Genomic DNA, 22,138 nt, shown 5'->3' with positions numbered 1-22,138 from the left:
CAAAATTAAACACATTGATGTTTAAATCAATATTAAAACTGTTAAGTGTCAAAGACAATTTTAAAAAAATAGAAATGGAATAGATTTAGAAGAAACTTTTTTAAAAAACAAAACAACGAAAAGTATCGAGTCTGACATTTTGAAATCTGCAAAAATTGAAATACGAAAGCAATTATGTTATACGATTAAAACGTTGATTATTAAAAATTATAAATTTATATTGCAATTATTATTAATCATTGTAATAAAGCTTTTGTAACGATTATGTTTAAAAAATGAATAAAAAATCACGATTACATTTGGTGCTGCGATCGCCATTTTTAAAGTGCGCAGGATGAAATGCGCGAAATGTTAGCATGTCGTCTTGTTATATATATTGTTATAAAAGATTTGAAAGTAGTGATAAAGTAACGTAGGTTTCCTGTTTATGATGATTTTATGTTGATTATTAGATATGGCCGAGACTTTTGAGAAAGAATTACTACGTAGGAGAGTGTATTATGCTGCCAGAGATGGTATGCTCGTAACGGTGTATGCGTTGTTAGCAGACAGACCTAGGGTGGAACTCTCAGAATATTTAGAATATTCTATTGAAGAAAATGGCCATAAGTGCACCCCGCTCATCATAGCTGCTAAAAATGGACACAATAACATAATAGAGATGTTACTTAACAAGTTTAAAGCCAATGTAGAACAGGAGGGGACTGTACAGTTCGATGGTTATGTTATCGAAGGAGCTACTCCGCTGTGGTGTGCAGCCGGAGCTGGCCACTTGAATGTGGTCAAGTGCCTGGTCAACTATGGTGCCAATGTCAATCATCCCACGCGCACTAATTCCACGCCGTTACGTGCCGCCTGCTTCGACGGACGTCTGGATATTGTCAAGTATCTGGTGGATAATGGAGCAGATATCCATATTGCCAATAAGTATAACAACACCTGCTTGATGATTGCATCTTATAAAGGTCATCACGATGTAGTGAACTATCTGCTGGAGAGAGGTGCCGATCCAGATGTGAGAGCCCACTGTGGTGCCACGGCTCTTCATTTTGCAGCAGAGCAGGGTCATTTGGAAATTGTAAAGGAGTTACTTCAGAATGGTGCCACTGTTATGAAGAATGTAGTGGGAATGACACCGGTGTTGGCAGCTGCCGAAAGGACGAAATCCGAAGTGGTTGAATATTTTATTAATCAGAATTGGTGTTCTAAAATTAACAAGATAGAAGCTTTAGAATTGCTTGGTGCTTCCTATGCTAATGATAAAGATCATTATAGCCTAACAAAAGCATTCTACTATCTTTCTTGGGCCATGAAGGAACGTTTTTCGGATAGACTCGATCCAATTCCCAAAAAGTTAATCCCCCCAATTCCTGCATATGAAAATAGAATAGAGTGCCAGACTTTAGAAGAACTGAATGCAATTCAGTTTAATCCTAATGCACTTCACATGGAATCATTAGTTATTAGAGAGAGAATTTTAGGACCTAACAATCCAGAAGTACCTCATCCTGTGATATTTCGTGGTGCTGTGTTTGCCGATAATGCAAGGTTTGATAGATGTATACAACTTTGGCTGCATGCCTTGAGATTACGCCATGGGAATCATGTTACTGTTCGTAAAGATCTTCTAAGATTTGCACAAGTATTTTCACAGATGATTCATATCGGAATTGATCTTCCTTTTGAGTACAATGAAGAAGTAATTGAAACTGCTGTGGAAGAATTAGAAAGAAATGTTCAGTCTCTGTGTAATTGTGGTGAGGGTATGATGGAGTCTCAACAAGAGGATTTAGAATATAATGTACATACGGTATTGTATTTATTAGTAATTGTAACTAAATTCTTAAAGAAATGTACTAAAGAACAAGAAACACATATTTATCAACTTGTTTATAGACTTAACCGTTTGGCACTCTCGACACGCAACAATTCGACACTTCTGCATCTCACGGTGAATGCCGACACACCCGTCGACGACTTCCACACCAAGAACGTCTGTAGATTTCCATGTGCAGCAACAGCCAGACTACTTATCCAATGTGGAGCAGACGTTAATGCCATCGACGACAAGAGAAATACACCTCTACACATAATTGTGGGTTATCAGAAACCAATCAGTGATTTTCTCACGTTGCATTCAATAATAACAGCATTAATCGAAGCTGGAGCTCACATGGATTCTGTAAATAATAATGGCGAGACTCCCTTCGATGCAGCAACGACGGGAGTTGCCGAAATCATACTTAGAACTCAAGCCAAGTTAAGTTTGAAATGTATAGCAGCAAAAGCAGTGAAGAAATTTAACCTTACTTACGAAGGCCACGTGCCAGAGACGTTAGTGGGTTTCATCGAAATGCACGGAGTTCCTTCGAAACCTCTACTAAGGCAAATTAGTTAATGTTTTAGTTTTTGTTAAATTATTTAAATTATATAAAGTGTCAATTACTACTGTGGTTTTATTGACAGCGTGTTGCGTCAAATTGTAAAAAGACATTTAACATCACAAATTATTTTTATCATTGTTTTCACCGTTTATCAATTATCTTGCAAAGATGCCATAAATTACCTCTAAGGATTGTTAATAGTTTCTCAAAACACGTAACAACTCTGTCGACTCTCTTAAAGTCTGTAGAAAATAACAAAAAGTATGGTAAATTTCTTGTACCGAGTTTAAAATAAAACTGTAAAATTTAATAATTATCGTGTTTGTGTGGTTAATGCGTACATAAACATTGTCGAATAACTCGTACTCTCAACAATTTAGTTCATAATAGACGAGTGAGAATAAAGGTTTATATTTTAAAATAATTTTGAAATGAAATATTGTTAGTGTCCTCAACATCAATTAAGCTTAGGGATGAGGATGCAAATACATTCTCCAACTACAGTAGTAAGTTAGAGTATCATTGCATTAAATATTGCGCAAGTCGAAGCTGACTTAATTGTTTTGCAACATTTATAAAATAGAGCAATATAATTAATGATTTCCAATATGTAGATGATTAGGTTTACTGCACGAGATGTTACATTATTTGTCATTAGCATAGATGATGTGTTAGAAATAAGTAGTTCGAGTGGAAGGCTGATTTAAATACGTATTCAACGTTTAAAGGCCATTATTAAGGTTATTTTTATGCAGAATATTAACGCCGTGATCGATCTATGGATTAATATCAAACGAAAATCGATACGTAACACAAGCGTGTGCGAACCAAACGATAACGAGTAACGTCAGTGAGAAAAACGTTTACGATTTCTGTATATTAATACCGTAAATAACGAAAACGGTATTTATTGCTTTCGAAAAAATGCAAATGGTGTTTGTATCGGAAACGGAACAGGTTTCGATTTATCGTCCCCTTGTTTCGTTTTATACGCATGCGTATTCGGGTGACAGTCTTTAGTCCGCCATCTTGTTTTGTGAGTTGGGGATCGAAGTGTCTTTTATTTTCTCAATTAACGACATATTACGAGAGTTTGTAGAGTTTAATTAACAAATTTGTTAAACAGTGATGTTGTGTAGATGACGAGATGGCTTGCCTCAACACACTCAAACAGGACATAAAGACATTAGAGTCACTGTTTCCTAAGAATCACGAAAGGTTTCAAGTTGTAAATGCATCTGTGGACGAATTAACTTGTCGTTTCGTTGGAAGGAACGGAAAGAAGTTCGAAATACATGCAAATATAACAGTAAGTGTCGCTTGTAGGCTGATGCGAGATGCGGGCGACCCTCCAATGCATTATGTAGGTTAGGAGGTACATTGGGTTCCTTTGACATCTTTTCCTTCTTGCCAAAAGAATATACCGTCCTCTTCTTGTTTACATACGCCTACAACAATGAAATTCTTACTAATTTACTACTATTTCTTTTCTTTTTGCGTAATTGGGTCATATACTTGCTCATTTGTCTATGTCACCATAATGGGTCCATTTAAATCTCCTTCAACTATTGACCCTATGGGTATTCGTCTTTGAGATGCTTTGGAAGCAATTGTTCCGTGCTGTAGAGCCAAAGCAATGTGAGCTACTTCCTGCAGTTTGAATCCTGTTGTTTCCTTCAGTTAAAGTTACTTGAAAATTCCTAATGTAAATTGTTAACTGAAAGTCTTCAATTATTTATATTGGTGGTCATTTTTGATGCAGCATGGTGACTTTTATGTCTTGTTATTATGAAATATCTATTAGATTGTTAAACGTGATAATGCTTTTGTTGACGAGATCTAATGTAGGCCTGGCTCGGTTTTATGGTATAAAGCAGAAAACTATTGTTTCAAAATTTTTTTTGGGTGGTAGTTTTGTACGTTTACGTTGCTTGTTTTGCCTATGTTGCCATAATGAGTCAATTTAAGCCTTTGAATGCAGTTTATGAAACATTTATCTTTTGGTTCAAAAAATTTTTTCTTGAATGCAAAAAGAAAATAGTTAGACAAATTAAATTATGAAGAGTGTTTAAACTTGTGATTTAAGTTTGGATATTCATATTTGGTATTTGAATAATTAGAACAATTGAAGAATGTTAACTGTTTCAAAAAGAGTTATTTATTAAGTGATAGCGAAGATGGCCACATGTATGGTTGAAAATTGTTTATAAATAAAACACAAGCACTTCTGAAGTTAAGCATATTAACTAGAAATTTTTTAATGTAATAGGGTACTATAGTTTATTGATTTCAAAGAGTTTTAAATGGCTAGATTTTGCCATAAGTAAAACAAAAAATAATCACTTCACAAGTAAACTGGAACTATACATGAACAGCATTAGGCATTAATCTGTTCATTGCTAGATTTTACAGTATAGAATGAAAAAGTGTATTGCTTTCAAATTTCCTTTCTTTTTGGGGAGTAATTTGGTGATATTTTCTGTTTGGAACATCAGTGATATAACATCAAACCTATCAATTTTGAGTTGTGTGTACCATGACATTCATATCACCACAAACAATGCAAGACTGGAATAAAGTATGTCATAAAAAAACTGCAAATATCGCATTTGTTTTTTATCTGCATTAAACTATGCTGGAATTTCATTTAAGGTTCAGAGGTTTGCATTTTTTATGACTCGTTATCACTTAAAATAAAATGTGTGTGTCGTGTAATTATTTCATCACAAAATCTTCGAAAGTTATTCAAATTTTAATTCTTTAGTGATGTAACTAAAATTAAAAAAATGACTTATGAACTTGAAAGATAAGAAAAATTAACCTGCTAGAAAACCTTCAAGCAGAAGATGTTCTAGCTACAAAGAAAAAATTCAATTGGCTAACTCAAATAGTTGATTTGGAATGAAAGACTGAAGTTTTGACAAAAACTACAAAGCAAGAAACGAGAAAATTAACATCTAGGCGTTAAGTGTTTACGAATATCGCTATAATTACTAGCGCTTTCGACGAAACTGTTTTCGTCTTCCTCAGGTAGATAAAAACGGTTAAAATCCTTTTTTGAACCAAAAAGTTTTCGAAGGGAGGCCTTTCTTACCGCTGCACTAAATTCGTGCAACACTCCCACGCTTGATTTATCTGTTATGTGGGTCAACTTATATAACAGATTAAAACAACACCTCTAGCTCCACATCTCAGTAATTTATAGCGCATGCGCTACGTCACCACGCGCGTACATTTAAATTTCTTCTCGCTCTGTTCCATAGTTGATTTTGTTCCAAGTTCTAAAGCGGTTTTTGCATTTCGAAAATTTTTTGGTTCGAAAAAGGATTTTAACTGTTTTTATCTACCTGAGGAAGACTAAAATAGTTTCGTCGAAAGCGCTAGTAATTATAGCGATATTCGTAAACACTTAACGCCTAGATGTTAATTTTCTCGTTTCTTGCTTATTCAGAGATCGGCGTGAAGTCCACCATCGTTACGAAAAACTACAAAACCAATTATCTCAAAATGGCACTTTCATATTTGTTAGTAATGTTCTCAGCAGGTGACACATTGGTGTTCATTTGTCTATATCAGGCCTGGCCAACCCAAATTGTTTTGCGGGCCACTTTGATCACGTATAACATTATGGTGGGCCACAATTTAGGCAAAGATGCTTTTAAAAAAGTAAAACGAATACAAAATGAATAAGATTTTATTGTTATACCAAGAGTTCATACTCACACTTGCACATTATAACTATGACACATGCAAATTTTCATTTATTTAATTGTTTTGGTATACACATAATGGGAAACAAAAGTTTTAATAGATATATAATATTGCTTAGCGGGCCACACAATTTAACGTGATGGGCTGCGGGTTGGCCAGGCCTGGTCTATATTAATGGTGGTTAACCTGGTCCCTACTGCTCACTAGTGGACAATTTGAGCTTTCGTGGTGGTCGGTAGGGGTTTTGTCCAATGCTGAAGCTACTTTCCATTATCACCGTGCTTCAATGACTCACTGACGGAGCAGGTTGTACTGTAACAGTGGCCATCACTAGAGTTGAGCTCATTCCGTGGTAAGGTCGGTGTTGTCGGATTTAGCTACTTTTTTCAGTTTGACATAAAAAAAAAACACTTGGTGCACTAGCAAAAAAATTTCTGTGTACTATAAACCATATGCACTATTAATAAAAAGATAAATTTAACTATTAACTACATACTTTTACTAAACCGCCACTCAAAAATTATGAGTACTTTTCAGTTTCACTAAATTAACTTACTGCGGAACTGATGGGCGATTAGAAAATTTTACTTCCAACAAAGATACAAAAGAGGGCAGTAGGTATAAAAAGGTTGACTATCCCTGGTCTACATTGTCATGGTATGGCCACTTAAATTTCCTTAAAGTACCAAATCTATCATTGAGATGTTACAGATGAACTGTTCTGTAGTTTGGACCTGAAACAGTCTGTGGTTTCATTGTTGAAATCATTTACAAAATTTGAATTTGTTACATTTCTATTAGTTAAGGATTTATGAGAAAATTTAATAAACAAACAAGGGAAAAATTTATTTGTATTGATACTAATTTTGATGTACAACTTTTATATCTTTTTTATCATCAAACATTCTATTGGTTTTTAACATTACCTGAGCTGAATACAATAATTCTCATGTCAATGGAGCTTTATTGTCACTTGGGCAGTAGCATGTCTGGATTATGTAATAGAATGCAAAATTGTATTGATTTTTATTAGTAGATTTTAAGTTTTAAGCTAGGTATTTATTATTTAGTTCTGAAGAAAGAATTAGAAGATTCCTAAATCATATTAAGTAGTAAAAATATTTAACTTTTTAAGTTAAAATAATTTAAAAAATATATTTGAACACAATTTTAAACAGTAATTTATTTTCAAATTCATACCCAGGTATTTTAACCAAGATGATTAAAGTTACTCCAAAATCTTTGATTTCCTAAGTTCAGATTGCAACTTTTATCATATCTATTGCTTAAGCATTCTTTGAATGTCTAGATAAAGATTAAAAATGCCTAGATCTTAGAATCAAAATAACTCTTTTTTTTGTAGTAGCTTAATTACTGTTTTCGATTAGCTGATGTATTTAATTTCGGTGCAGCAAACTATAATTCTGAGTAATTCTTTCATTAATAAACTATTTTACACACTAACATGAAGATCTTTTATGTTGTAAAATAGAGAATAAAACTGTTTCTTTTTTCAAGTTTAGAACAAAATTAGATGATCAGAAAATATATGTAAATTTTGTTTTAATAATGAGTGCACTTCTATAGGCTAATTATTCAGTGAAAAATTAAAAAGTTGCCTAGATACAAAATCATAATTAATTAATTTTGCTTATTTTCCTTATTGATTCTGATTAGTTAATACACAGTGTGTTCAATAAAGATAACACCCAACATTTTATGAATAATTTGAAAATTATAGGAACTATTACTGTCTGATTGTTGTCACTTATATTAAATAACCTCTCACCACACCAAAATTACTTAAAAAATTATGCAGATGGAACCAGTTATGGTGTGATAATGAAACATTGAAAAAAATATTGGAAGAAACAAACATTTTCAAACCCCTTCTGGGCTCTGCATCAGGTTCTTAACTGTTCTTAGATGGATATTCGATTAACAAATGCTGTTTAGATAACAGTTCAATCGTGAGTCAAAATGATTTACTATATTTCTGATAATTAGCACTGAGTTCAGCGTTAACGTAGATTCTTCTTTTTATTGCAAGCACTTTCGACGAAAAATTACGATCGTCGTCTTCAGGCGAATGTGGAAAGAACAAATTTGAAAGAGGCACGTGCCGAACGTTCCAAACCGAATAACGGAAGATTTTCGTTGGAATTCCAACGAAAATCTTCCGTTATTCGGTTTGGAACGTTCGGCACGTGCCTCTTTCAAATTTGTTCTTTCCACATTCGCCTGAAGACGACGATCGTAATTTTTCGTCGAAAGTGCTTGCAATAAAAAGAAGAATCTACGTTAACGCTGAACTCAGTGCTAATTAACAGAAATATAGTGCAACTTTGGCGTGAGTTGAACTGTTATTATTTTCTAAAATGATTTACAAAAACTATGTTGTGCATGTGCAATGAGTCGGCCTGTCTGGATACTACAAGCGGCTAGAGTGTGCTGTGAATCAACTATTGCCAGGCCAATGACAAAACTATCTCCTCTGTAAAATTTATGCACATGGTTGTGATGGAAGATTTAAAGATTTATATAGCCTCTAACCACTTGAGGTGTTTGTTGGGAGGCACAGTGAGATTGGCCTGGGTAAAGTCGGCTACAATGTCTGGATCTGCTACATATGTAGCAAGGGCTGTGGAAGTTCTCCCGTGATGAATATCCGCCTGATGTTCTTGTATTCTGATGCCCATGGACCATTTAATAGAGCCTATATGTTTCGCATCCTATTGCATCTATTATCTCTTAAAGGGACACTATAGACCTCGGGGCATCTGCTGGGGTTAGGAGGAAACTTCCCAACACATAAGATGTTAAAAATGGTAGGGCACCGCCTGTTATTTAAATGGCATTTGTTAATCATATATCCATCTAGGAATGGTTAAGAATTTGATGCAGAGCCCAGAAGGGGTTTGAAAACGTTTGTTTTTTCAATATTTTTTTGATGTTTCGTTATCGCATCATAACTGGTTCCATCTGCGTAATTTTTTATGTCACTTATCTTTCATAAAGACACACGTGTACACTAACAGTTATATTTTAAATAATTAGCAGTCTAATTATTCATAATAAAATGAATTTTTAGTGTCCAATAATGATAAGAACATTCAGACTTATCCAATTAAACATATTTTAAAATTATCTGTGAAACTAAGTCATTTAATTACTGTTATTTGTTATTGTTGCTATGGAAACCAAAAAAATTGTTCTCTACTCGTGTAGCAAGGAATTGTTAATTCCGAAAGAGCAAGATACTTTCAGCATTTGAAAAGGGTAAAAATAACTGTTTTAAGTGAAGCTGGTGAGTCAATAAGATCTATTGCTGATAAAACAGAAAGATTGATATGCATGATCAGGAAATATCTGAAGTTAGATGAAGAGTATAGAGCTGAGAAGAGTCCTAGAAGGCTGCAAAAACTTACTTGTAAGAAACAAGCAATTTTAAGAGAAATAATGAATGGAACAAGCTCTCTCAGAAAGATTACTGCAGAGCCTGAACATGGAATAAGCTTGAGGACAGTTTAGAATGTAGTTCATGCTGCCAATTATTTCAAATATGTCAAAATAAAATCAGAACCATAGCTTACAGACAAGTACAATGTTGACAGATTGACTTAGGCCAGAAATCATATGAACTGGAAGAAATAGTGGCAGAATGTAGGGTGGTCAGATGAGAAAAAGTTTAATTTAGATCATTGTTTCTCAATGGGGGTGATATTGCCCCCATGTGGGAAATTTTCTATGTTGGGGTGATTAGTAACAATTTATATTTTGGAGGGCAAAAAAGCAATTTTTTGGGCGATATAGTAAAACATTATATTAAGAATAATTAGATATTTTATTCATTATATTGTACAATAATTAAACAAATAACATTATACTAGTTATTAGTCTATTCAGTGCAATACGAATTTGAGGGTCAAGGCTAATGCCCAACAAAATTTTTTTCAAAGTGAAGGGGGCGATACTACATAATGGTTTAATTGTAGGGTGTGAGATTTGTTGGAGATTGAGAAACACTGATTTAGATGGACTTGATGGTTGCTAGTACTATTGGCATGATTTAAGAAAGGAGGGAAAAATCATCTCCAAATGACAAATGGGTTCCATGATGTTTGGGCTGCCTTTGGAAAGTGAAGAAAAACAAATATTGTCATTTCTGAAGGAATGTAGAATGCTAAAGGATACATACAGCAGCTAAAAATGCATCTTTGGAGAAAGACTGGTGTATTATCAGTGGCAGTTCCAGAAGATAACACTCCCATCCATACCACCAACATTATTTGAGAAGGATTTTGGGTCAGTGGGGTTGAAGACATGGATTGGTCAATAATACCACTAGATTTAAACCTTACGGAGAATAGGGGAATTGAGGTCAGTCTACAGAAATGGAAAGCAATATGATAACACCACAGACCTGAAGACTACAATCATTGAGAAATGGGAGGAAATTTGTAGGGATTTTCTTTAAAAGTTGATCAAATTGATGACTGACTGATTGAGTTTTCAAAATTATCATAATTCTAATTTTTCAAAGGTATGTTCTTTTATAAACATTCTAATGCATTTGTTGATTCATAAACTCCATAAGGTTTAGGTACACGGACACTTGGCAATGTTTATCAAAAAATTTATTTCAGTCGGAACAGACCAATTGTTGATCAATTGGTCTGTATCCGACTGAAATAAATTTTTTGATAAACATTGCCAAGTGTCCGTGTATCTAAACCTTACGGAGTTTATGAATTAACAAAAATTAACGGCATGGTTTCGAAATACATTCTAATGCATAGAAACCTGATGACTGTTAAAATGGAAAGAACGGAAGAAAACATTTGTTTTTGAAGAAAATTTAATGCAGGTTATAGATAATTATTTATTGATTTAGGGTCGATTTAGTGACGTGCCGGCATAGTGCAGTAAGCATCGGTAAATATCACACGTAGCCAATCAGAGTTTCATGAATGACACTTGTATGATTGACAGAATACAGATCACGTATTGTAGATAAAACTCTGATTGGCTATGTGGGATATTTATCGATGTTTATGCACCAAACGGTCACTGTGCCGGCATGTCACTGTTGTGTGTAAATCGACCCTTATGGTCTCGTACTTCAGTAAACACTGTACATTATTCTAATTTAATAATTATCTCATTAGCCAGTTGGTAGAGATATGAGGCTTATCAAACTGCAATGGAGCCAAGTAATCGAGATCACGTTGAAAAAAAATATTAGTGGAATTCATTTTGGTCCTCAATGGACCCTCCTCAGCCACAACAATATGAATATGGATACCTACGATAGTTGCAAAAACCAATATATAACATTTAACTTAATTATTATTGAGTTGTTTGGAAAGTAATTTTGTCTTTTTACCACCAGAGGGATTAGTTGTATTTTTACCCTCCATTTTCAGTCTAAATTATATTGTCATTATATATTTTAACAGCTGACATTTCAAGGCTTGCTTGTAAAAAATTTTATTTGAATTTTTTTTTTGTCCTATCAACTATGGAAAATCAAAAGCAGCATTTTTGGCATATTTCCCTTTTTATTATGGAAAAGGTAAGAATGCTTAAGAATGCTGTTCAAGCAAGAAAAAATTTGTGTGAAGTGTATGGAAATGTGTTGACCAAATGACAGTGCCAAAATTGGTTTGTAAAATTTCATTCTTTCAATTTTGATATTGAAGATCCACCACATTCTGGAAGGCCAGTTGAAACTGATGAAGACAAAATAAAGGTATTGGTTGAAGCAAACTGCTGAATAACAACATGAGAAATTGAAAAGAGATTAAATTTGTTGAATTCAACCATTTATGATCACTTGAAACAACTTAGTTTTGTTTCAAAACTTGATATATGGGTTCCACGTGTCCTTAAAAAAAGATTTGCTTCATCACATTGACATCTATGATTTGCTTCTCAAATGTCAAAAAATTTACCCATTTTTGAAGTGAATCAAAACTGGCAACAAAAAATGGATTGTTTATAACAATGTTGAATGCAAGCAGTCGTGGAGTAGAAGAGATGAGCCAGCTGAAAGTACTTCAAAAGCTGATATTCGTCAAAAAAGTGATTCTTTCTGTTTGGGGGGATTTTAAGGGAATTGTTTTCTTGAGTTCCTACCAGACAATTCCACAATTGATTTGGAAGTATACTGCTGTCAACTTGACAAATTGAGTGATATCATCAAACAGAAAAGACCAGAATTAATTAACAGAAAAGGTGTAGTGTTTCACCATGATAATGCCAGACCTCACACAAGTTTGGCAACTTGTCAGAAGCTGTTACAGCCTGGATGAGATGTGCTACCACACTTGCCATATTTGTTAGATTTGGCACCCTTGGATTATCACTTGTTCAGGTCTTTACAAAATTTTTTAAATGGTAAAATATTTACTGCAAATGATGTCAAAAATCACTTGGATCAGTTTTTTGTAAGCAAAAATCAGAACTTTTATGAGCATGGAATGTGCTATTACCAGAAAGATAGCAAAAGGTATTGTACGAAAATGGTCGATATATAATTCAATAAAATATATATTTATAAAAAAATTGTTTTTTTTCCCATGAAAAATGAAATTACTTTCCAAACAATCCAGTATGTAAAAGATTTTTACAAATGGTAAAATCAAACCTGCAATGGTTGGTTGGTGTTTAGCTTTAATATATGAGATTTAGTGGTGATGTTTGAAACCTGCAATATTTAACACAATAGTAACTTTGCATAAAGTCATATATTATTTTCATAAAGACAAAGTATCCTAGGATTATCTTTGTTTGAAGCTATAGAGACTTGCATAAAAATATATATTTTATTTCTGATAATGTTACTTTTGATTTGGTCTGTGAAAAAGGAAATGAAAGACTCAAAAAATTATATATTTTTATGTAAGTCTCTATAACTTCAAACAATAGTAATTTTTTACATGATTACAATGTAACTGTTTATATATCCATCCGATTACATTTCTACTCACAGTTCAAACAGATATACCTTGTGACACTGTTAAGTAGGTCAGTAGTGTTGGTTAACAGTGATTTCCCATGATGAAATTTAGTAGCCAGGATTCACTCACTTTCCTTCTCAAATTGTCATTAATTCTATAATTTTCATTAACATTCATAATTTTAAAATGTTTGTAATAATGCCTTTTCAATAGGTTTTGTTTCTGTTTTTAATAACCAAATATCTTACTCAGTTCGTTAAATAATAAATCATCCAACACCTGATGCTGAGAAAACATTTATTAAAGAAACAGTAACGTTTTTGACCTAATATGATAGGCCATCTTCAGATGCAAGTATTCATCATATTAGGTCGAAAATGTTAATGTTTCTTTAATAAACATTTTCTCAGCATCATGTGTTGGATGATTTATTTGTTTTTAATATTTTTATTGATAAGCCTCCTATCTCTACCAACTGGTTATTGAGATAATTATTAAATTAATGTTTTAGTGGAAAGAAGTGTACGACTGTACATTATGTTAAATATTAAGTTTATTTAATTTATGTTCGTAACAAGCAACTTTCAGAGCATTAAAATTCAACATTATGAGAATAACTTGTTAAATTATGAAGAGCAGAGATAGGATATTTCTGTTTTTAATGAAAATATCTGTTATCATGATGTCTTTCATAATTGTCTGTACTTCTTGATTAATCTTACTTAAAGTGCCAATGTTATAGATTTATTAGAATTCTAGAAAGAATGTAAAACAGCAATATATTAAGAACATACTGTTATTAGTTGGAAGTAATGTTTGATAAGCAAATTTAATATAACTTTTACATCTAAGTATCTGTTTTTTGACAGGTAAGTTAATAAATATCTCTTATTCCATTTTATCAGTTATATTTTATTTAATAAGTAGAAATATCTGGGATTTTACAATATCATATATTGTATGTGAATAGTTTTGTATTTATTCTAATTAGTATATAACTATAGTAGGACGGAGAAATCACTGAGATCGGAGTTTTATCGCAAGTACTTCCAATAAACCTATAGTTCTCATTGTCAGGCGAATACGGAAATAAGAACAAACAGAAATAGTCTGATGAGGAATAGAACACGTATAATTCAAATTAAAACTTTTGACAACACTGTTAAGAACAAGCAACAAATATTCAAATGTGTTTGAAATTGAATGAGCAGTAAGTTACGTAATATGCAAAGCGGTGCATGCGTGGATCTAGACACACGTTATAAGTATAACGGAGAATAATGATAGTTGTTTAACTGCTTATACAGAGTGACCATACACTGGACAGGTCAAGGGTACAAGTGTTGCATGTATCTAAGGTTGAAGTAAGAAGAGATTTCCATATAAAAATGAGTTCAATTTTTGCTGTTCTTGAGCATAATTGTTAGAGACCATAGCAAGTTGTAACCCTACTCAAGCACCTTTTTTGTAAGTTTGGTAATGTGCCTTTCTTCTACAACATTCTCTTGGTGTTCTGCAAGGTGGCTAGTAAGCATTCTTGTTGCGGCCCCAATGTACTTTGTTGCAAGATTCTCCAGTGTGTACCACTGGAGAATTTTGTCCCCGACTTCTCAAAAGTAGAAAACTTGTCCTGATCATTGGAATGAGCTTGCGTAGATTTGGAAGTGGGGATAGTGGCAGGTCAAGGTTATGCTGCTTAAAAATATGGCAAAATGTGTATAGAAAGGGGTCCAAGATATAGCAATGACGTTTGGACCACAGAAATTTTCCTCTTATTGCATAGCGTGAGGCTTGGAAATAGGGATTTTTTTAACATATTAAACACATGTGTAAATTTAGCATGTGAAAAACCAGCAGTGTGTACTGCCAAACTAACATTGTTTAATTCAATATTCACTAGTGCTTGTGATGATGATAGTAAGAAGGCTCTTTTGATGAGGGCGGCAATGGTGGCATTAACATATGAAGGCTGGAAAGCCTCTGCTGGGATAATATGTGGTGCCATATTAAATTTGTAGTGAACTGAGAACTGTGGTCCTTCAGAAGATTTACATATGTACAAATCTAAGAATGTTATTGCTGTATCATTTTCTTTCTCCCAAGTAAGTTGATGGAAGGATATATATACTTGAGAGTTGCTGTATGAAGGTAAAAAACGTCTCATCTGTATCTTTCCATCTTATAAGGATATCAACTTTAAATTATACTGTAAATTAGAATTAATATGAAAAATAGCACCTTTAATCATCCAGCACAAATATTTAACAAAATAAAAACGTTTTTGATCGTTTTTAACGGTTATCCTCAGTTAAAATGCAAATTAACAAAAAGAACACTAAAATGGAATATAAGCAATTAAATACGAAAAATAATAAATGCACATGCGCAACTACAAATAGATCGTGCATGATGACTATCCATATATATTATACAATAAATGAATAAAATTATATAACAAAATACATGGCCGCATCCTTGTATGTTATTATTGTTTATCATTATAAAATGGTTTCCACGCAGTTGATAAGGAATCTGCGTCCCTATGATTAATACATCCCATTTTTTCTTGCGCTTTATATATTTCTAACTTTTCTAGATGTTTGATTGTATGCCTATTGTTCGTCGACCTGATGATGGAAGCATGGTACCATAATACGTTAATATCCTGTTGCTTGGCGTATGATGCTAGAACCGTACTGTCTAGATTCTTATTAATCGAGTACTGGTGCTTTTTGATTCTTTGTTCTAAGTGCCGTAAAATGTTTTTATTTTGTTAAATATTTGTGCTGGATGATTAAAGGTGCTATTTTTCATATTATAAGGATATCATCAATGTAACGCAAATACAGCCATAGGTAGTGGATGGCAAGTGGGGAATGTTCTGTGCTCAATTTCTCTCATAATGTGTTCTGCTAGAATAACAGATAAAGGGAAACCCAGAGCGACCCCCTGCTTTTGTAAATAGATTTTCTGATTGAATCAGAAATAATTATGCTCAGTGACAAAGGTCAGTTAGAATAGACAGTTGTGACGGCCTTGCTTTTCAGCATAGCCTGGAAAGCAAACGGAGGGAAGGGAGAGGAGAGGGGAGGGAAAGAAATGAAGGAAGGAAGAAAAGTGGTTGGGGGATCACATGGAGCTGATGGAACCATTTACATAAACACAAACAACATACATAACCAGTGCTGCTAAGCAGTACAGCAAATGAGTATATACAAAATATTCAGGAATGCATGACAATTTACAGTACTGTATTAATGGCGTAATACACTTGGAGTTAAGCCCTTACAAAATGTGTAATGAGAAGAACAGTATACAACAGATTGATCCCGACAATATATGAACCCTACCTTAATTGATGCTACAGAGACTGCTGAACAAAGTTACCACATAACAAAACAGCAGCAGTACCATTGACTACCACATGGGGAAGACCCCTGGGTGCACCGTTAGCTGAGAATTTTAACCTTATGTACAAAGTCCACAAGGGCTTTATAAATGTCTTTGTTTTTGAGGAACAAGTCCAGAGAACATGGCCACACTTTGAGTTTAGCTGAGACTGCTGCAATGAGACTACGCCATTCCATGTTGTAGAGAGGGCACCTATAAAGGAGATGAGCACTATCCTCAAATTCCCCGAGAGGACAGGGGCAGTGCCTGTTACCCTTATTTAGGAAGCGTGCCAGATACGCATGCAAGTTGCCATGGTTGGTCAGTAGTTGAGTAAGCTCATACGATGGGTGAAGTAGGGGAACTTTGCCCTTTCCTCCAGCAATGGAAGGAAACTGTGCATGGTCCTGCCAGTGGAACTATTATCCCATTGATGTTGCCAGCAGCTAAGAAAGTAGCTGTGCAGTTGCTTTATACCCAGCTGACTGGGATACTAGAGTAAGCACTTGAGTTTATGTTAGAAATCGCCTTTCTAGTGAAGAAGTCTGCACGATTGTTTCCCATGCTGCCAGAATGGCCTTTTATCCATACCATTGTGATGTCCGATGCCCGATCCAAGGATGCCAATATGCTAATGATGTCATTAACAATTGGGAGGTTAACATTACACTTATTAATTTGATGTAACGTCACCTTGCTATCCGCTATGATTTTTATCTTGACCTTACTGAATAGTCCGGGCGTCTTCTGGATGTACAGTACTTGAGTGCCTTTAAGATGGCCAGGGACTCTGCTTGGTTATTACTAAGTGATTGTCTAACCTGAACTACTGTTGGTGGAGAATTTTACCGCCCTGGCCATATACCACAAATGAGCCTCCAGTACCACTTTCAGTCCGGGACCCGTTGGTGTAGATACTGACCTCTGCAGAATGGGGGACACCATCCTCAATGAGAATCTCACAGCTGGGTCCTATGGCTGGGTGCACATGCTCGCTGCTATCAGTCCTATCAATACCTTTTTCTATTAGAAAGTCCGTCAGTTTTGTAATGCTGTCCCCTTTGTCAATCCATGTCATCCTGGCGTTGGAAGTTCTCTCTGGTCAACTCCTTACAAAGCAATCATTTCAGAGTATGGAGGAGGTATATACGCTGAATATGTAAATCAATTGGCAGGAGGTTGGCTATGGCTAGAATACCATCTGTTGGGGCTATCTTGTAGGCCCGCACAATGGACAGTGCTGAGAGCCACTGTAGGGAGATGAGCTTCCACCTTATGTGAACCACTCCCACTCTGTACCCCCAAACCTCACAGCTGTAGGTGGCGATTTGCTGAGTGACTGTAAGATATATGGTCTTCCTTGCCTTGTAGTTCAGGCCCCATTTGTTCCTACATATGGAGGCCAGAGCACATGCAGCTTTCATGGCCTCCTCATATGCATAATACACATGTTCTTTCCAGAGCAGCTTATGGTCTATTAGGAGTCCTAGGTATTTTATTGAGTTGGAATGCTTGATGTGGTGACTGAAAAAAGCCCCATCGATAAAAATCAACAGAGGGTTCCCTTTTGGGAAGACTATGCTATTACTTATTGTAGTTTATCCGGAGGTTTATGCTCATGCTCCAGTCATGAATTTGTGTGAGAAGATTGTTCATGGACTCTTGTAGCTTTTCCTGGTTTGGGTGGGACATTACTACAATTGTGTCATCTGCATATCCTTGTATTCTGGTGTTATTAGGCTTTCCACCCTGCATGTTAAGGAGGCTGTTCCATAACAAGGGTCCTGACTTTGAGCCTTGTGGACAGTCCCTATTTATTGGGTGAGTATGCACTAGCCTATTTTCACTGTAAATGGCTGCACTGCGGTCTTTTAAGTAGCTTTGGATAATCCTATAAAGGTTTCCTAGGCAGTTGGCATTGCTAAGCTGGTGTAGAATCTCTGGCCACCAGGCATGGTCAAAGGCTCCCTTAAAGTCGATTGCTACTAGGAGAGTATGATTACCTGTCTTTTTTGGCAGTTTTTATATATTCAATCAAGTTATCCAGGGCATTCACTGTGTTTTTCCCTTTCCAGAAGCCAAACTGGAGTGGGTGGAGAAAATTTAATTTGTCTAGGTGGAATTTGACCCTATTTATAACTAGGGAGTCCAGGACCTTACCAAAGAAGGGCAGAAGGGAGATTGGACGGTAGTCAGATGGCACAGAGGGCACTTTATCCTGGTTTTTTGGAATTAATTTTACTGAAGCCTTTTTCCAGGAGAGCGGAAAGCAACCAATCTCTAAACACTTATTAAAAATTACCTGGAATGTTGTGGGGAGGGCCTCATAGGCCTCTTTTGCCATCTGCCAAGTGATTTTATCTGGCCCCTGCGCCTTGTGTGGTTTGATATTCTTGAATTCCTTCTGTATTTCCCTAGCGCTAAATGGCTTGTCATCTATGAGACCTTTGTAGGTACTCGCCTTTAGTCTAATATTCCTCTGGCTGTTCGAATCCTGGCATGGGATGTCCTGCGGGAAGAGCTCCTCTATTATTAGCTCACAAGATTCTCTTACTGAGCTGGTAAATGACCCGTCATCTTTCTTCATTGTTGGTGGAATACTGACAAATTTCTTTTTTCTTCTCACTATATAATAGGGGGTGGACCAAGGGTTACTCCCATACCTTACAGTGCAAAAATCTTGCCAGGCTTTAGACCTACTTGTGTTTATCAGTCTTTTATATTGCCTGTATTTGTCGTCATATTCTTGCCTCTTATGTTCCTTCTCAGTTAGGTCCTCTTCTGTTCAGAATTTCCTTTTGCACCTTCTTACCTCTTTCCTCATCCTGTTAAGCTCCGTACTCCACCATGGAGTATTTTCCTTTATTACTTTAATTCTAATGGCTTCTTGAAAAGCTCTGTGGATTATGTTCGACAGACAGCTTACTATATAGTCGATTTCTTTTTTCACATGAGATATTGATCAATGGGTCCGGTTTCTACATTTTAGTTAGGTTTTGTTCAAAGCGTTCCCAATTCGTTAAGTTGACAATTTAATGTGATCCCGAACCTTACTATCCTCAATGTCTATGAGGAAATAGTTGTGATCACTAGCAGAAATAGTATCCAAAGTATTACAGTCTACTTTTCTGGTCAGGAGGGCAGAGTTGCCCAGACTGATGTCCATCCAACTCTCCCCTGTGTCGGTGGAGAAGGTTGGTAATGGGCTACTAATTAAGGGAGGACAAGTAATGCCCTGCCATGAATTCCATAAACAGATATCTCCTGGGATCCTCTATCGTGCTGTGCCATAAGTGTGATTTTGCATTAAAGTCTCCGGTTATAAGCACCTGTTCTTTTTTCAGATAATCCATTGTTTGGCTTAGCATATTCAATGGTGGGTGAGGTCATTTGCTGGCGAGCAATAAAAAGAGATTATATACAGACAGTCGGTACTGGTGACAATCCTTACCGTTGTATAGTACTGATTCGAGTGCTGAGCTATCAGTTGTGCGGTAATATCTTTGTTATAAATAACCAGCTCGGCCTTAATATTCCCATCCGGATACTTCGCAGCATAGACCATTGCTGAGCCTAACATTGCTACCTTTTTATCGTAAACATATGGCTTCTGGATGCAGAGAATATCGATGTCATGATCATGGACCATTTGGAGGGCCTCTGATGACGATGCCTTCGACCTCTGGAGGTTGATTTGGAGTAACCTAATACCCTTCTTGACATGGCTGTCACTGGGGGGGGGGAGAGATGCTGTGAAGCTTTGTTGCAGTCGTACTAGTCATTGTTAGGGGTGTACAGATACTGGAGGAGGGCCCTTTAATAACTGGTGTTAGCTATCACTTGAGTTTTGAACCATTTCAGACAGGGGCAGTTTGCAGCGAAGACATTATGATCTGTATCTATTTTCTTATTTGTTGGGTTATCCTTATTAAATTTGGCACAGTTGGAACATTTTGGCTCTTTGTCTTGATTTGGACAGTCCTTTAATCTATGCCTATACCCACAGTGGCTACATTTCTGCCTTAAATCACATTTGGTAGATATGTGCCCATATCCATAGCAGTTAAAACACCTTACTATTGGTATGTGGTCATCCACCCGTATTGAATTCCAACCTATTGCCACACGCCCAGTTTCAATGAACCTGCGTCTCAAATTGCGGATACGGACAAGATGGCATGCTGTACATCCCTGTGTTTTGGAGTGATGAACCTCATTAAAGAGCACTCTCTCTTGAAAGACTCCATAGAATATTGCTCACATACTGGAGTTCTGGTAGAAAAGATCCTCTATCAGTTTCTCACTTTGCAGTTCTTGTGGTAGATTTAGAAGGATTATCCTCGGTAGCCATTTTCTTTTTTTCCTTTACTTCTATTTTTTCGGCTAATTGGGTTTCTTTTCTATTCCCGCTTTTAAGGCCATGGTATCTCTATCCATTTTCACCTCCAATGAGATATCACCACTCAGAAGTGGCCTTATGTTACCAATATTTAGGGCCTATTTCCATCGGTGATATGTTTTCTTGAAGCAATGCCATTAACTCTTCTGCCACCGGCTTTGACTCATTCCGAGCCTCCACTGAGGAGATGATTAACCTATGGACATTCCCTTCATTGTTGCCCACTCCGCCCTGTCTACCTGTGGTTGCATTAATTAGTCTTGTTTTCCTGCTGGCTTTTTTATTGTTTTTCTTTACCACATCTAAATATAGCTGAGGGGTTATCTGACGCACTGCAATGGCTTCCTTTTGCCTCAATTCAAGAATGATACCAAACAACTGATTCGCTGTTGCATGCATTTTTATTGCTGCATCACGGATTACTGCTCTTTCATTGCTCCTGGCTTTCTGACTAGTATTGTTTGGAATTCTTGTCATGATTGTTTCTAAGTAGGAGTTGATATTAGATAGAAGATCTTCTTCCACATAATCTACATTTGGTTGTTCCGATCCACTATGGGTCGGGCTTCCTAATACATCCACATTTGATTGCATTGCCATATGAGAAGGGGGAACTCACAGCAAATACCAAAATTGTACAAGTGCTGCACAGTTAACACTTAATCACCGATATCAATGAGTACTGACAGCACAAACTTGTGCACCACCCAGAACTGCCGAGCCTATTTTTGAACCACATCGAGTGGCTTGAAGCTAATAACATACCTCTACGAACCTGTTGAACCCTACGAACGGTATCTTCCGGTATTGAGTATTGGGAAGTTATGGCTTGAAGCTAATCACTTACTGAAAAACAGTTTGAATCCAATCCGTAGTTTTGTGTGCCGACAAAGGTGTCTCCCTGTTAATGATATTCAACGTTGACCTGATGAAGCCCTTGGAACTGCCAGATAACATACTCATGCCGAATCGGCGCCAATTACGCCGAATGGCTAATACAAAAAGTAAGAAAACGAAAACACCGGGCGCTTTCTTGGGGCACCCTCTAACCATGGCTGAAAGTAGGGTAAAACACCCCAGATACCGTCCTTAAAGTTCCAGAAAAAGCCACCAGAACCTTTGAAAACCGTATGCCACATGGCTAAACCATGCCAAATGGCTGAGCCAACCACGTGGAGGTACTAAGTCCTTTGTTTAACGGTACTTTTTACTTCGATATTACTCAGTTATTACTTGATGAATTGAAACAAAATTTGGACAGTATGTGACATACTTGCCGCACTTAGCAAAGC

At 35.9% G+C, this 22,138-nt stretch overlaps 2 protein-coding genes across 3 annotated transcripts in view; both read left to right on the top strand.

The window, feature by feature from the left end:
• Positions 1-321: 321 nt before the first annotated feature.
• Positions 322-2,697, top strand: Fem-1 (protein fem-1 homolog B). The gene has a single exon (XM_067278017.1). The coding sequence runs from the start codon at positions 455-457 to the stop codon at positions 2,396-2,398; it is 1,944 nt and encodes a 647-aa protein (XP_067134118.1). The 5' UTR covers positions 322-454; the 3' UTR covers positions 2,399-2,697.
• A 683-nt stretch (positions 2,698-3,380) lies between these two features.
• LOC136981683 (ubiquitin-conjugating enzyme E2 Q2) overlaps positions 3,381-22,138 on the top strand; it is a 94,149-nt gene continuing 75,391 nt past the window's right edge. For both annotated transcript variants that reach the window (XM_067278025.1, XM_067278024.1), the window contains exon 1: positions 3,381-3,693. In XM_067278025.1, the coding sequence (XP_067134126.1) occupies positions 3,532-3,693 (162 nt within the window). In that variant the 5' untranslated portion in view covers positions 3,381-3,531. The remainder of the gene's footprint in view (positions 3,694-22,138) is intronic.

This window comes from Centruroides vittatus, unplaced genomic scaffold, assembly GCF_030686945.1.
Source record: "Centruroides vittatus isolate TY-2023 unplaced genomic scaffold, ASM3068694v2 contig_787, whole genome shotgun sequence".
Taxonomy (NCBI): Eukaryota; Metazoa; Arthropoda; class Arachnida; order Scorpiones; family Buthidae; genus Centruroides; species Centruroides vittatus.
Note: the sequence above shows the minus strand (reverse complement) of the source record. Positions and strands in the feature narration are given on the sequence as shown.

Excerpts from the sequence above, each read along its gene's own strand:
- Fem-1 (XM_067278017.1), top strand. The coding sequence starts at position 455 with ATGGCCGAGACTTTTGAGAAAGAATTACTACGTAGGAGAGTGTATTAT.